At 38.8% G+C, this 17,466-nt stretch overlaps 1 protein-coding gene across 7 annotated transcripts in view; it reads right to left on the bottom strand.

The window, feature by feature from the left end:
- The window catches only part of KATNAL1 (katanin catalytic subunit A1 like 1), a 198,102-nt gene that overhangs the window by 24,056 nt on the left and 156,580 nt on the right, over positions 1–17,466 (bottom strand). For 6 of the 7 annotated variants that reach the window (XM_078070506.1, XM_036119060.2, XM_036119052.2 and 3 more), the window contains one exon: positions 8,760–16,871. The exons of the other annotated variant lie outside the window; for it this stretch is intronic. In XM_078070506.1, the coding sequence (XP_077926632.1) occupies positions 16,673–16,871 (199 nt within the window). In that variant the 3' untranslated portion in view covers positions 8,760–16,672. Of the gene's footprint in view, positions 1–8,759; positions 16,872–17,466 lie in introns of those variants that run through there. 7 annotated transcript variants of the gene reach the window in all.

The following is a 17,466-nucleotide window of genomic DNA, read 5'->3' as shown; positions in this document are numbered from 1 at the left end:
CACCCCGCGCTTTGTGACCTGTGCTAAGTCGCCGACAAATGCAAACACATTTGAAGTGTTTTGGTCACAGCTCTAGGAGATTTTAGAACGGCTGACCAAGATTTGTACAGTCATGAACCTAGAGGTGCTGACCTGCGAGCTTCCCCTCAGGGAAAGGAGGACCCTGTACACGAAAGGCTCACTGGGGCACGCAAGCCGTCATCCCACGTGCTCTCCTTTTCATTCTTATTTGTCAGCCTCTCGTGAAATAAGCACTTCCGTCTCCCCCATAACCATCCCATCCCCCAAGGATGGGAGCATCTATTTTGCCTCTTTCTGTTGTCTCCCAACTGCAGTCCTCTGCCCGGGAGCTCTTCCAGTCACTTCCATCTATTTTATCACTCTTTCATTGGTCATTGCCCTGGGAATGTGAAACCTCTGACGAGCAGAAGTGGGGTGCTGGGAAACTCAGTGGCTGAAGAAAAGTCACCCACATTTCCCACAGGCAGTGCTGGGTTATTTTTACCAGTTGAGCACCCCGAGGACATTAGGAGCCCACGGAATACCCACTGCACAGCTCGCCCCCCGTTTCATGTCTCCAGCATCAGGAGTCATCCACCTACTGTTCCCCCGCACAAAGGCTGGAAGGAAACATACCGCGTACTACATACAGGTTTTATTTTAAATCAAATAAGCACAGGGCGCAGACTATTTATAAAATAGAGACACGATTTGCCTTGGCAGGAACTGTGACTTACTATAGTACTGAACAACTCCTAGTGCTCTGTTGAGGCTACAGAATAAATTTAAATAGGTTGCCTCTAACACAAGGTGGCTGGAAAGAAAATGATAGAAAATTGAGTCAGTTTTCATTCCAGGATTGACCACTCAGGATCTGTTTCATTTCTTGGTCTCTCAGATGGGGTATGATTTTAGGAACAATAAAGGCGTTTCCTTTACAATTAGCAAAGCAGCAATTCCTGTCTAACATTTTTCACAAGTGGATGTTGTGAAGAGAGTGCTGTAGTGAAGTCTTGCCATGTGATCTTGGGCAAATCACCTCAGTAGGCCTCAGTTCCTCGACAAGAAAAGTAAGAGCACAAGACAAGGTCCCTCAACGTCCACTCGGCCCTAAAGCTGTCTGGCTTCCCAATTCTAAAACTTCCAAATAAGAAAAAAATGAGAATTAAAAACAGGAAGCCAAATTGAATAGTCCAGTCACCAAGCATGATGAGTAACTGTGAGGTGGACTGCTGCATGGGTGGATGAACGTCACCAGTGGTAGAGTATATTATTGTTCCCAATTATTCAACCCCCTCCTTGGAAGAGGATTATACATCTCCACCTACTGCCATGTGACACCTTATAGAGAGAATATTTGCCAGTTTCACTGACAATGGCTTTGTCCACGTGACTTGCCTTGACCAATGGAACACAGCAGAAGTAATGCATGCACCATCTGAAGTTAAGAACTTTTGAATGCTTCTGAACCCTCTTGCTCTTTCCCCTATGTCATGAGGATGGGGGGGGTGCAGTTACTGAAGGCATCATCAATCTCAAAATGAAGACAATGCAGGGAGCAGAATCACAGCCAAAGAAGAGCTGCAGATGACACAGCTATGTGAATAAGAAATACTGATCCATCACCCACCACTGGGCATATCTGATAAAGACTCAAAGAATGACAAGGATTGCTTGGCTATCATGTACTCTTAGAATAGAAGCTCCTGGCCACAGCAGCCTTATAATTCAGATAGCACCAGGGACGCCAGAAATATAAAACAATTCAAATATGTAACGCCAGCTGCCTCCCACAGGAATTTGGGGATGGCATGACACTGCCATCATGGCTGTGCCCACAATTCACCATGTATCTAATTGGAGCCGAATGTGATGAAGAGAGATCCTGGTCTCACCATCCAGAGGCCCCAGGCTACTGCCTGATTACTAAATTCCTTTAGGTCTACAGGAAAACTTGATCCTGGAACCAAGTCACATAACCTTTGAAATCTCAGTGGTAGCTCCCCCTTCAGAGAGGTCTGTGCTTATATTTTTTTGTGGTTGTTCGTCTAATGAAAACACAGTATTTAAAAATTTCTCAAACAAATGGATCCTCTAGCTCAGTACGAGAAACACTGGATTCAATGATCCGTAAGGTCCCTTCCAATTCTGAAATAGGTCAATCTTAAAGCATTATCGAATCCGGACATAATTGTCCTCACCATTTCACAGGTGAATATCGTATCTATTAGTGGCACACATCAACCTGATGCAGCAAATTAGGGCAGAAAAACAGGTGAATTTTCCAAATGAATTGAGAGCATAATTTAGGTAAAATGAACATGATTATAAGGCAAACCTGTCCCTACTTAATCAGACTGTTCAGAAAGTAATGTGTGTGTTACTTTAAGAGGGGAAAAAAATCAGAACTAATTAGATTTACAATCTGTGAACATAGTCAAAATATAGAGCTCAAATCTATTTTTTTTTCATTCCTATATAGCCTGAGGGCAATAGCCAAAAGAAATTACTATTAAGTGTGAGTAATGCAAAATAGATTGTGTGCGAATTTCAATCCGAAATGTGTGAATTTAATATACACCTGCAAATTAAGAAGTGCCTTTTGATTTACAAAGTAGGCTTGGTTCATACGTGGAAAAAAATTCTATGCTATAGACAACTCCAAGACGGACTAACAGACTGCATGTGAACCTGGAAAAACAAGGGGGAGTTCTGTAGCACTGGGAAGGTACCGTGACTGCAGAGCTGTATCATCACCCACGGCGCATATGGATCAAACCACTGAGAGGAGCACTGTTGCTGGGTCTCCAGGGCCAGCTGCGGCCAGGGCAGCCACCCTCCCAGTAGAGAACGCAGGTAAAGCAGTTTATCAACAACACAATAACCAGGAATCACAATAAGGTGCCTTGAAATGACATGGAAATAAAAGAAAATGAAATTTGTGTTTATTTAGACCATGACACCCAATTTTGCTCTAGGCCTTCTGCTTAGGAGCGGATTTCAAATCCAAGCTTTGCCATCATCCTGCAGTGAACATGTTTCTTCACATCAGTGTTCCTCAGAATGGTTTTGCTTACAGGGTCACAATGAAGAAAGGAGACCTTCTTGTATGATTACAGATTCTCCTTGCCCACCGGGGGTGTGAGAACCTACCACACACAAAGTACAGGAAGCAACGATTACACTGCTCCCTACCCTCACAGAGCTCACCATGTAGTGAGGAAACAGAGGCGTTAAAGAACTTGCTCTAATAAAAGGCAACCGTCACTTGGATACAAGTCACCAGGAAGGAGATGACAGCTATCTCTACCTGGATTCGTGTTCCTTCTCTTGCCACCTGCCAAACTCCTCTTCATGCTTCAGAACATGGCTGACATCACGTCCTCTGTGAAGCCTTCTTTGTCCTTCTCCTCCTCCACACCACTTCTCAGTCACATACTCACTGTTACCGACGCATAGTATTGTGTGATGGTTTGTTTCCAGGCTTTCTCTAGCAGGACAAGTTCCTTAAAGCAGGGTTTCTATCTAGAATCTGCTGGGCATTCAGTAAGTTGAATGACTTAATAAAGGTCTAAACAGACCTACATAAATAATCTGTATAAGATTCAAGTTAGAGTAGATGAAAAAATAAGTCTTGGCTAGATCCTCCAGACCCCCTTCCTGCATAATCCCTCATGCATTACATAGAAAACCTCCTTACATGGAAAACCTTGGAAAGTTCCCTCTATGGAACCTGAGACCCTCTGACATCATGTAACACTTTTTCCTCCTTGTGAAAAGCAAGTGGGGCTAACAAACTACAACTCCAGTCTGTGATTCTTAAGCAAGGTACACAAGGATCTGTGTGATCCTCTAGAAAGGTGTGTATGTATTTGCAATTAGAAAAACAGCATGTAGCCTGTAAATTCCCAATATAAAGAGCCTCTTTGTTGAGAAATCATGCTTGCTTTTCTGTTTCTATTGTAAAGAGGGAGAAATGTGATCTTGTGCTAACTGAGGCAAGAGAGTTCTAATTGGGTGCTACCACTAAACTCCAGTTTTTGGATCAGGAAAGGTATTAAAAGAAGTGAGAACAGAACCCTCTCTTCCTCTTGCCCCTACCACATTTGCTAGAAAATAGCCAAACATTTCTCACAAATGCCTGGCAAAACACTTCTATGTACACGTCTACAACCACTAGGTAGGCCATGGCAATTCTGGGGTTCAGAACCTTTTGGACAATTAAAGAATCCTCACTTTCGGCGAAAGGCTGAAAGCAGTGTAGGTATTGCCTAGATAGAGCTCAGGTTGTATTCGTCATGGAATAAAAGGGTAGTGCAACACTTTGGTCTATTTCTGGTGTCCTCAGATTTCTCCTACACGGAAATAAAAGTACTGGAGTAAAGTCTAGCTCAGAAAAGAGAGTGGCCCTAATTTTGGCAGACCCCAAACAGCCATTCACCCCGAGTCAAAAATGGCTCAATGCAAATCAATCTGACCCTATTCATTATGACTGGCAAGGGCTAGGAATATTATTCACCATTGCATCTACTTATTTCACAGGGATTGACAAAGAGCTAGACTAGGCTTCCAGGGCTGCTTTACTTACAGACAAAAAAGAAAAAAACTCACACAAAACAAAAATAGCTAACCAGTGCTGTGCTGGTAAACTGGCTCTCTAAGGGGGTGTGCAGAGGAAGCCTCGACTTGTAGTGTTTTGCTGATTTCCGTGGTATAAATACACCCACTGAGGCCAATTCCAAGCTATCGATGGTTAGAAGACTTGCAGCAACCCTTAATATTCAGCAACTGACTCTGGGAAAGCCTGTCGTGTACCAGCTTAGCACACGTTTACCGAGGATTTACTGCAGTGCCGGAAACTGATACACACTTGACATTCAGGATCTCATTTCATCTCCCCAATGGTCCTGTCTTATTACCACTCTGTTTTCAGGTGGAATAACAGAGGCGCAGAGAGGATAAGTAGCCTGCCCATGGTCACACAGTTTGAAAGTGGTGGAGGTGGGGCTAGAACCCAGGTTTCTAGCGCCAGAGTTGACGTTCTCACAATGCTGTAATGCCTCTCATGATCCAACCAACAGACCCCTTGTGTAAATGGCTGACAGATCTCTAGCCACACAGCCGGAGAGAGGCTTTGACCAGAGTACACACAGTGCAAATAAGCCTAACATTTGTGGTTCGTGGCACGCTTCGCCTAGTCACGGAATACATGAGGATTCTTTTCCTTTGAAAACTCCATATCCTCTTTCCTTGAGTCTCCCTTCTAGTCTGCCTCTCAGACCATAAATTAACACTTTTCTGTTAGTAACTAAGGATCTCTGCTCGACTCTTGCTTCTCCCTTCAACAGTTCCGTTCACATTTAACTGAAGAGTCCTTCTCCTCCTCCATGAGCAAGGAGAGGCCAGCCAGGAGCGGTGGCCCCGAGCCGATGAAAAGAAAAGGGCAACAACGGGCGCGTCTGCAGGGGAAGGTTTTAACAGAAGCCGCAGAAACAGTTGTGGACGTCGGCACAGGGATCCCTGACAAGTGAAAAAGAAGAAATGGACAGTGGCATTCACATCGTATCTACAAGTCAGGAATTACTTTAAGGCTGAGAAGAGGAAAACTCACAACAGGAATTACACTTGTCCCAAGGCATTCGAGGACAATCACGTCCAGACTGAGTAGAATCAGGAAAACCGTCGGTGGGACTGACTGGGAACTAGAATTCCTGGGTACCTGCGGGTCAGGGAGGCAGGCCGGCGGAAGACCCAGTCCCTGACCTCCCGTAGGTGTTTCCACTGTTCCAAGATTTTGTTGCCAAAAACAGTGAGTCTCTTACTAAAAACTCTAATATCTGCAACTTAACCTTGAAATAAATTTCCTATTCCTTTAAAAACCTTCCAAATGAAGTTCACAGGGTTAGCCAAAGGTAAATGAAAACTTCCGTATAATTAGTGAGCATGGGATTTTTTAATCATTTTTAATGGAGCTCATGACTTATAATTGCAGCCAATGATTTCTTTCTTCCACTTGATCTATACATTTTTGTGAAGTAACTTTTTCACCACAACAGTCATGAAATTAAGCACTGAAATACACTGAATCACTGTACCCAGTGAGGCCACGGTTTAAAGAGATAACAGAGTATATTTAATCTCATGGCTCTCCGTACAAATATTCTTCACTATTTTTAGAGGGCATTTTGTACCAATGAAATTATTTGTCAGTTTTTTCATATTTACAGCCTCTAATTTTCTAACTTTGTGATTACGGTTATAATTTACATACAAATAATACTGTAAGTTACAAATATTCTGCAAACTACCAATATAGTCAGAGTGGAAAACTCCCAAATATCTCATTGATGGAGAGGAATCATCACAGAAGTTTGTAGAACACTGTTCCAGGTTACCAGTGACGATGACCAGCACAATCCTGGTCGAACGAAATGGAGTCATGACTGACTTATAGGCCAAGGGCTTTTGGGAGACAGAAGAGCAGGTGCTGACTTGATTTCTATAAATATTCTTTTCTAAAACTACCTTAAAAGTCTTGTGAGCATATTTCCTTTGTAAAGTAATTGTCATATGGAAAAATAGAAGGTAAAAGGTAAAAAGCATCCTCTCATGCAAGAGGTTTTTCATTTTGGCTTGAATTTAAAAAAAATTAGGTGTTAATTCTTAAAAGGAATTCATCGATTATAAAAATTTTTCCTAAAATATTAAGAGTTCATTTATAGCACAAACTAGCAATATGTATAAGAAATCAGTATGCCTTGAAAAGTACATAAAAGATGTTTTGTTTTCATCCCACATTAAACAATTCAGGGAAAAAATTATGGTCTCCACGAAGAACAGGAACTAAAGAGGTTATTTCTGGTGATTAGCAAATATGTATTGCACACAATTCTCTAATGAGAACCCAAGAAAATGGTGCCTTTCTTTTCATGTGAGTATTTGTGAATGCAGCTTCTAGTTGCCTTGAGCAACCTCCATTCCTTTGTTGCTATGTTTCAGCAAATCTCTGGTTCCAGAGTCATTCTGGTGTATGACATGCTGTCCAATTAGTTGGCAACGTATTTCCTTTTACCTTCACTGCAATGACCTTACTTTTTCTAGGAAGATTTCATACAATTACCCCGCTGAATTAAAACTACACAAAAAGCTGTGCCGGCAGACCGAATGCTAGGCAACACAAACCTGTTGAACTAAATCTCAGGTGAGAAACATTTCTGAAGAGAGATGAGAACAATTACAGTCGTTTCGCAATAAATTATTAATTTAATCCAGAATACAGTAATGTCTTACTAGAATTTGTAAGCACAGGTAAAAACAGGAAAGATAATCTATAAGAATTTAAGCATTTTATGAATGTATGTATGTATATTTGAATATGTATGCATATTCATCATGTATGTGATGGGTCCCCCCCAAATAGTTTATTTCATTTGATGTCTGATCGACCCACATTTGTCACCGGTGCTATGACTTTGGGAAGGCAGTACAGAAAACATCAGTGCACTGTGTTTTCAAGAGAGCACACTGTTATTTATTACAAGCTCTTTGCAGAGACCTGCTTTGAAGAGAAACAAATGAAGCAAGTTCTTTCAGTAAAAGCAGAATAACTTATTACAGTAAATTCAGAACTAGCTTAGGTTTTGAAATATGCGCTCTGCATTGTAAACTGAACTGAAATATTTCATCCACATTCATCTTTGAAGGAAAAAAAGTTTAGATTGGGGAAACGGCTTTTAAAAAAAAGGCTGATGGAATTCATGACAAGGGTTCCTAAGGCTGCTTGGAAACCAAATTGTTCTTAAAAAATAACTTTGATGAGTTAAGTGCAAATGAATCAGAAACATATGGATTAAATTTCCCTTAAAATACACAAGAGTTTAAAAATTAGAGGAAATATGCTTGGTAAAGTACATTTGAGAAATGTTACAAAACATATTTCAAAATGTTTAAAAAATAGCTTGAGGTATTTTACAAATTGCAAACGAAGCTTGATTCATCCATCTCTAATTACATAATAATTACTAACACTATAGTGCAGGATTTATGTTCTGTAATACAGTAGTCATACCATGATTAGTTATTTGTCTAAAAAAGTTATTCAAGATGTGCTAATTGAAAGCATTCTGAACATTCAGAACCAAACTCAGTTCTGGGGTAGCGCTTCTAATATAGACAATGAGCCCAGGGCCAAGTACACGGGGATGGCTCTCCTGATAATTGACAATGACCATACATACAGCTAATGACTTGAGCTGTCATCCAGTGGGCAGAACACTGTCGGGGATCTTAATAAAAGTAACTGATAGAGCTTTATGTCGCTTAAGCTGGTGGTCTAAATACAATTTATGGAAACTTTCAGAATGACTGGTTCATATAATAAAGTCTGTCCTGCAAAACAAGTAGGTGTATATTTACACTCTGATACAGCTCTGACAGTGACATTCCCCAATTCATTTTAATCCCACAACACAAGAGCCTACAAGTCTCCTGGTAAAAAAAGCATTACAAGAGGGGCGCCTGGGTGGCTCAGTCAGTTGAGCAGCTGGCTCCTGGTTTCAGCTCAGGTCATGATCTCAGGGTCCTGGGATGGAGCCCCACATCAGGGCCCATGCTTAGTGGGGAGTCTCCTTGGGGGGGTTCTCTCGCTCTCCCTCTGCCCCTCCCCCACTCTCTTTCTCTCTAAAGTAAATAAATAAATCTTTCAAAAAAAAAGCATTACAGGAAAGAGAAGGTGAGAATGATTAATAACCTCAGAAAAATGAGTGAATATAACATTTATTTCAAGAATTGAGTACTTTTGCATTTACATTGTTAAAAGTAATCTTGGAATACAGCAAACAAAGAAATAGGCTCTGGAACTAAACTGACCTAATTCCATTCCTTCTTGCACTTCTTAGGGGCCAAATGACTAGAGCAAGTCACTCTATAAAGTTCAGTTTCCTCTTCTGCAAAAAGAGTAATGGTATATCTTACAGCTAATGTACAGATTTAATAAAGCAATAAGGTAAAGTATTTAGTACGTAGCAAACATTATAAATGTTAGTTCCAATCTATGACATCAATTTATCTTATATTTCTTATGAACTATCACTAACTTGGGTGAATGCGCTGTATTGGCATCATGCTTCAGAGGCTTAAAGGTCCTTAAGAAACGTTTTTGCTGTCTGGTTTACTTTCTTTAAAGCTTATCTGCAGCATTCTTCAAGATCAAAAATAGATACAAGTCTTATTTCCCAGTTCAAAATGTGATCTTGAAAGCACATCATAAAATTTCCCTGGGTTCGGGTCTTTCACCTGTAAGATAAGAGGACTGCACCATGTCATTTGCTCCCAATTTCATTTGCTCTGGGTTGCTGCTGAACACCTCTTAAAACTTACATGAAAGGTCCAGAGATGACCTTAGAAAAATTAAAACTAGAGAAGAGTTGGCCATAAACTTTTCTGATCATAAAGAGGATAGGAAGTAGCCACTGAACACACTGCTCCTCTCCCTTGATTCCTTTCCCACGTGTCCTGGTGTGGCAGGAGCAGCGGTGGTGGGCAAGGAGCTGGACACATCCTGGGGGAATCCCTGTATCTGTCTGGGCCAGCTGCAGCGGCCTGAGATCATGTCCAGCCAGGGAGGGAGGAAAGCACACTGGCCCTAGCCTCCAGAATCCAAGCCTGATGACAGCCCATGCTTGTCCTCTCTGCCTACCCATTTGCAAGGCAGCAGCTGACACTGGCCAAGCAATGTTTATACCTTCCCTCACAGTTTCCAACGACATCCCTGGCTTCTCTGGGCAAACACCCCAACATTCAAGTATGCTCCACCATACGAGCCAGTCACCACATGACATCACCAGACAGCACTGGAGAAAGTGGCAAGGACTGAAGCGAGTGGGAAGGCTCTCGCCACAAATGTTTCCTATTTTTTTGTCCCATTTACCTAATTCTTTACCTTGATAGGCTTTAACAGATCAAATCTTCAGTAATGGTCACAGCAAGAAGGGCAGGGCCATGGAATTAAACTGATGTTAGGTGCTTTCCGGCTATAAATATCATACGGCGAACACGACAATATAATCAAGCATAAACATCTACTTCACACTTGGGTCTACCAGGAACACTTCTGGGAACCAAAGATAAAGCTAAAAAGGCCGCAGTCTAGAGAAATGACACAAAGCACTAAAGCTCTAAGACTGAGCAGCTTCCTACTACTCCTCAGCCCCAAATGGCTATACTCCTAATTTACCCATAATTCTAACAAGCCGTTTAATGACTGTTTCACTGGGTTCACTACAGACTGGAGGTAGGAACTGGAAGAGGAATAAAGGTTGTCAGCCTGATAACAGAAGAGTAAAAATGCTATTAGAGCAAACACCAAAACTCAAAGACCATTTAGTGACAGGCAGAAAAGCCCTGCTCCCTACGCTCCCGCCCCCCACCCCCGCTAGCTGCTGAGGGTAGCGTATCTTAAGGATAACTCTGAATCACAAAGAAAAGGTTAGGCTCAAATTCTCTATTTTACAAAGTCAGAGAACAAGTATGATACAGTCTAGCAGGGTTTCAATAAAAGCCAACTAAAAATAGATAAGCATATGAAAAGATGTTCAACATGTCACTAGAGAACTGGAAATTAAAACAGCAATGTTATACCAGTACACACTTATTAGAGTGGCAAAATCAGAACACTGACAACACCAAATGCTGGAGAGGATGTGGGGCAAGAGGAACACTCACTCATTGCTGGTGGGAATGCAAAATGGTACAGCTACTGTGGAATGCGGTTTGGCAGTTTCTTAGAAAATTAAACACACTCTTGCCATATATTCCAGCAATCACACTCCTAGGTATTTACTCAAATGAGTTGAAAACTTATGTCCACACAAAAAACTGCACATGAACGTTTACAGCAGTTTATAGCAATTTCTAAAACTTGTACGCAACAAAGATGTCCTTCAAACAGACTTGAACATCCATGTAACAGACAAAAAGAAATGAACTATTAAGCCTCAAAAAGACATGGAGGAACCTTAAGTGCAAATTGTTAAGTAACTGTAGGATTCCAACTATGTAACATTCTGGAAACGGCAAACTACAGAGACAGTGTAAAAAAAAAAAAAATCACTCAGAGCCAGGAGGATTTTTAGGGCACTGGAACTATTCTGTATGATCCTGTAATGGCAGATATACCACATTGTACTTTTATCAAAATTCACTGAACTGTACAACACAGAGTGAACCTTAATGTAAACTATGCACTTTAGTAATAATGTAATAATAATGTACCAATAGTGATTCAAGTATCACAAGTGTACTACACTAAAGCAAGATATTAATAAAAGGGGCTTGAAGCGTGGAGGGGAGCAGAGGAGGGAGGAAGAACTCTCCTCGCTGTTGAATTTTTCTGTAAATCTAAACCGCTCAAAAAAATAAAGTCTATGAATTAAAAAAATAGTTTTGGGAGATCCATAAAATAAGATACAATCATCTGGAAAATTCACCATATGGAACATCCATTTTGCAATGGTGTTATACACATAAGGCAAGTGTATTTATTAAACCCGTTAGAATTAATTAAAAAGCCACTCTTATCTTACCTGCATCAAACTTGAAATTATCAGTATAATGCATGGCAAACACAAAAGGTCAGGTTTACAATGTGATTTTTTAAGAACGGAAACTCTGGGAAAAGTCATTCCTTACTAGTGAGGGGTTTGTCACTCTCACTGGTGCCAGTAAGTGTAGATCAAATAGGGACCACAAAGAAAACACCAACAAGCAACACTCTAGAAATTTATTACCAAATCATAACCTATGCACAAAGACAACTAAGCTCATGAGACTAGCAAAGTAGCAGCACAAAATGTAAGAAAAAGAACGTTTAAGAAGTACAATTTAGAAACGTCGTCTTCTTTGAATTAGGTTCAAAATACTGAGAGACAAACACTGAAACAAAAATCTTAACCATACACAAACCATCTTAGCATGTAATGATCTGTTGGAAACCATCCACACAATGGTAACTGAAGGCGACTCCCTGTTGGCTGTACCAACACATGAATAGACCTGTGTCCATTTTTGTGCGTTTTCATAAAATACGTGGGTTCTTAGAGAATAGACACAAGACTAGTTAAGATTCCAAGATTTTTACTGTTATCACATTAGTTTGCATTTATGAAGCTATGAGAAAAGAAGGGAACGTGTGTCATGTTTGAAACTGCTCCTTGAAACGAAACACATCTGAATAATGAAGCCACACCAAAAAGAGAAAGAATCATCCAGACATTTCACAGAGGCTTAATTTGGAATAGATAGCTTTGCAAAGGCAAATATTTTAAATAAAAAATTCAAGATTAAAAAAAAGGTAGTTGGGGGGAGGAGGGCAAGAGGAGAGAGAGAAGGAAGTACTTAAACAAATCTGCATAGATGATGAACAGAATTTAAATATGGTTTCAGTTCATTTCCTCCTAAAACTATGCCTGGTTAACTGAGGTAGACTCTGGAAAAAACAAGTGCAAAGATTCAGGTTTTCCAAAGGGCAATATTTAGTCATTTCAGAGGTTGTAAAATGAAAGCGCATTTTATGAGCACAGAATCAAGTGGAAGCCCTTTTACAGGAAGAAAACCTCTATACTAATTCCCTATTTGTTGTGCCAAACTTCCAAATGTATAAAACCTACACACTGCCGGTGACAAAGCAGTATCCAGGTTATTTATAGACATACATGAAATAAGGTTGATCAAGACATGAGAATGGTAAAATAAAAAGAATAAATGACATTACCTTATTAGTTTTCCTTTATTTATTAACAAGTCACTTGGAAATTTAGAAATACCACTGGGTTAAAGAGTTGTCTGGAGCCAAAAAACCTAGTAAACATTTCAAGAATTACTGTTAATTTGTGAATGTTTAAAAATGTATCTATTATCTTAGGGATTTTATTTTTAAAGTGCTCATGCCGTTTCTACATTAAGAAACAATATTAAAAGCAAACAGCCTTTAAAAATTAAATAAATAAAGCCCAATTTAAAGTATAAATAAGTAAATATAGTAATTAACAGAGTTTTTAGCTTTTTCTGCAAATATAATTAGTGGAGATGAGAATATAACATTTGGGGTTCAAATATTTTTATTCCCTAACAAGCCCTCCAACTGTAATTCCTATTCTTCTCTATTGTGACAGATTTTTAGATTCACATAAATATTATGTGCATCATAGATTAAGTGATATGTAAAAAAAAATCATAAAACAGTTAAGAACAAAAGACACAAAAAATGCTAAAAAAAAAAAAAAGGTTTCATTCAAGTTAATGTGGCCCTTTCTTGGAAAAGGCCAGCAAATATCCTTAACATTTTATGCCTATCACACAGGATATAGGCTAAGGTGATTTATCACTAAGATAAAAGAAAGAGTGGGGATCTACTATTACACAAAAAGGACTCAATAGTCAAGATAATACTGAAGGTGGCAAAGCCCACACAATATAAAATACCTGCCTAAGTCCTTCACTTTACCTCCAGGTAGGGTGGAAGAGAGAGATAACAGAACTATGCCAACTGGCTACCATTTTACAATTCTCATCTAAATTCAACAGTATATAGTACAAAAAACTTCCAGTGCAGGAGTTCACACAAACTCAAGCTGTGCAAAACCTAAAGAATATCAATAACTTCACGTTCAATAGAGTCAGGCTACATATAGCCAAGTGAAAGAGTGAGCATTATATTGTACATTGGGGCTGTAAACACGCTTTTTTTCTTTAAGTACCTGTATGTTTGTTCATAGTAGATTCACCAGATATTTGCTTGCTCACTTTTTGAGTAATTAGTGGTTTCAGCCTATACTTTGACAGTCAAATATCACATCATAAAAACTGCAATCTCAGGAGCTCAACTGAAGCCCCTAATTATGCAGCTAGATCACAACACATTTCCTCTTCCAAGCTGTCTTGCTTTTTCTGGAGATAGAGGTCCAAGTCCAAAGTGTATTTTGATCACGCTAGAATGTCTACACTGCTACTGACTAGAAGATGAAAGTCTGTGATGCCATTGTCTGTTTTCCTGCTTGGATTTCTAGAAGGTTTCAGCCTACATTTAAAAGCCATTTGTCTGGTACATTTCATCTATACTAAGTTCCTTTAAAAAATAAAGTGACTATAAGAGCAAAATGTTTACCATAATTACACGTGTACATGTTTACAATAAACATGAACTTTGGGAAATAGTTCGTGAAAATCACCAGATCTATTATAATTACACTGTTCAAACAAACTTATTTTAAAACAGATTTAAAGGAGAAAAAGAGAAAAACCTGTATATATTATCTTTCCAAAGCACACACAGATTACTGTGCCTCTCCTTTTAAGATCTGAACTTGTTTCATTAGTTGGATCCAGAAGCCACACAGTGTAATTATAGAAAGTGCCCAGTCAGAACTGCACAGCCTGGTCCAACTTTGTAAGCCACAGAGCTCCCGCCCGAGGGTCTTGTACATGGTAAGCAACCAATATAAATTTGCTGAACGAAGGAACTATCTGATATTTGCAAGACAGAACTGTATAAAACTCAGTCCTAACCTCATTGTGTTGCAGAGCCCAAAAACACTCATGTTTTCAGATGAAGTATTTGATAATGCAACATAGAAAAAAACAAAGCAAAACACAACAATTTTCTCATTCTGGGTAAGGCAACACACTGTCTTGCGATAAAGACAGCGTACATACAATGTACAGTAAAGGCTGGCTAGAACACCTGAGCAATCTCCTCAGGATCCTTTAAGGGGGTTAAGAAATACAAAGCAATCACCATCCACTGACAGAGCCAAATGAGAAATGAGGGAAATAAAAAATTAAAAAAGCACACCCAATTCACCATCATAGCAAAGATAAGCTTCTAGGAAGCTTGAGTGTCCAAATACTACTTAACTGATAATTTTTAAAAATCACAATTACCATATTATTATCCAAGAAGAATTTTAAAAAGAAGAAATACATGCCAACGCAAATAACACAAAACCTAGAAAAACAGTCTAACAAGTTTTAGCAATCAAAACACACGTTTTAATGGCTGCCCCTGGGACTTCAGGGAAAAAAATATGTTACTGGATGGCAACAGTATGCAAGATTATCTTAATGTGATCATTTATTTCTTTATTTAAAAAGTTAATGAATAAAAGAAAACTTACTTCAATGTTTTAAATGAATTCATTCAATTAAAATAAAATCATGATGTCTTATGATTTTAACTTTTATAAACTATTTCTCAGAGGAAAGGGGGGTAATTTATAGCATTATATAAAATCCTAAAGTCTAGAATCAGACTTAAGTTATCTAAAAATTACATAATTCTTAATAGGGAAAAAAATCTTTTAAAGCAAGATACTAAGAGTTTTTTTGTTAAGTGTCTAAAAAGTTCTATTATTTTTAGTTTTAAACCAGCTGGGTGCTCTCCAAAACTGAGAATTGAAGACAGCATCAAATACAAATTTTAAAAAGCATCACCATCCAAAGCAAAGGCTGTCCAACCCAAATGGGATAAATGTAATTAAAAAAAAATGAACACAGGATATCCTACATGCCATCTACTTTTTCTGGCCTCTTTTTATTGTCTAATTCCTGCTGAACTCAATGTGTATGTCAGATTTCTATCCTAATCTTACTGTAGTGTACAAGTTCTCAACCTAGACAAGGAATAATTTTAAAATTTTAAAATGAACATCACTTATTATGTACAATGCTATTTTGTTAAACTAGCTGTCTGGAAAACTATAAAGATTTTGTTGTTTGTTTTGCATTAGCCACAAGAGAGTGGACTTCCTTAGAATATCAAAGTATTTATTTAGAATATGAAAGTCAAGTTCAGCAAAAATCAAACATTGTTAGAGCTGAGGAAAATAAAGGACTTATCCATTTGAATGTATTGAAAGAAAAGTGAAAACAAACCTAGAATTCAAGAATGAAGAAATGCTTCTTATGCAATCATAATATTCTTCCCATCCTTCCAACATAAGTACCAGCAAAAAATATTAAAGACCAGAGAAACAACCTGACAAAATGCTTCAAAGACCACAAGGCTTGAGGAGATCATAAAGCTGAATAAATGAATAAATAGCTAATAGAAGAAATGGTGGGGGAACAGAGGGTAAAAATTCAACTATATGACAGACTGTGACAGTAAGAGTTAAATTCTAAAGGTTTAACTAACAAATTCATTATTTAATTCAAAACTATCATTTTTAACAATAATGAATTTGACACAAACCCAGTTCTGATGTTAAAAGTCAACATACATGGGTCCCTCACGCTCAGAGCAAAGAATAGAAAAAAACAAAAAGCAACAAATGCAAGTGAGAAAGAGAGGTCCTTCTAACCCTTTTGTAAACAAGCTTCTACAAGAGCATACTGATCGCTCTTCAGCCTCCCTGCACACCGCTTTGCATGTGCAATATTAACGCGTGAATACGTGGAAGTACCGGCACAAAGCCCGGTGATGGAGACTATCAGGCTCCCTATGTAAGCTTTCCTTCTTTCCCAACTACATTTATATTCTTTGTGGTTTTAGGTTTTTTGCCCTTAAGGGAAACATCTCTCCAATGAAAAGTTCTAAACCTGTTTTTAAAAAAAACTGCAGGGAATTTCTTCACATTTTATAAATAAAAATACCAGAAATGAAAGAGCTGACAGAAATTCAAGCAGATCCAAATTCAACCATCCATTTTTCATACTTCTCCAAGTCTGCAGCAGAGACAGACTTAGCAATTTTCTTAAGAGCCAATTCAAAGTCTCCTTTGGTAACAGGCATCTGAAGTTCCTCTTTAGAAAGTGCACGGATCTCCTCTGGACCTAAGCCATTGATTCGCCGTCTCATTGCCATTAAAGAGGCGTCCCTAAAAACATACAAAATCAGTGAATCCATACTGATGCAAATGTTTTAAACACTGTCAACTGTAACAAAGTTAAGAGAAAACATTCAAAAGATCATTTTATGTGTTTTTACGATGCTGCTCAAAAGTTCCCATTTTAGAGATATCCTGACAGTTTGGAAAAGGTTAAAACAGGATGTAAATGACTTAAACATAAAATGTACTATTAATGAATCCTAAAAGTCAAGGTTGGGCTCAGATAGTACTGAACTTTCTTTTCCCCACTTGCTCTTCAAAGGCAGCCAAGAAAGTTAGGAAACAGAAGTAGAGTTTTGAAATACTGAATTGCACACTTGAAAATGAACACATGGCTAATGTTAAGATAATTCAAATCTTAACCAGTTTGTCTACGACCTAATTAGAGGAGGTAAAGCCAGGAAACTCCTTCTCTGGAACATGAATGTATCTACATAGAGTGGATGTGGAATCCCCCACATGGAGCATTGGTGGGCAACTAAAGGGATAAAACCTGGCTTCTCCAGATCCTACGTTTAGTTCCATTCTGATCAGCTGTAAATAATTATGAAGGTTTGGAAGAACTGGACAATTAATGCTCACA

This window comes from Halichoerus grypus, chromosome 4 (assembly GCF_964656455.1).
Source record: "Halichoerus grypus chromosome 4, mHalGry1.hap1.1, whole genome shotgun sequence".
In the NCBI taxonomy this organism is placed as follows: Eukaryota; Metazoa; Chordata; class Mammalia; order Carnivora; family Phocidae; genus Halichoerus; species Halichoerus grypus.
Note: the sequence above shows the minus strand (reverse complement) of the source record. Positions and strands in the feature narration are given on the sequence as shown.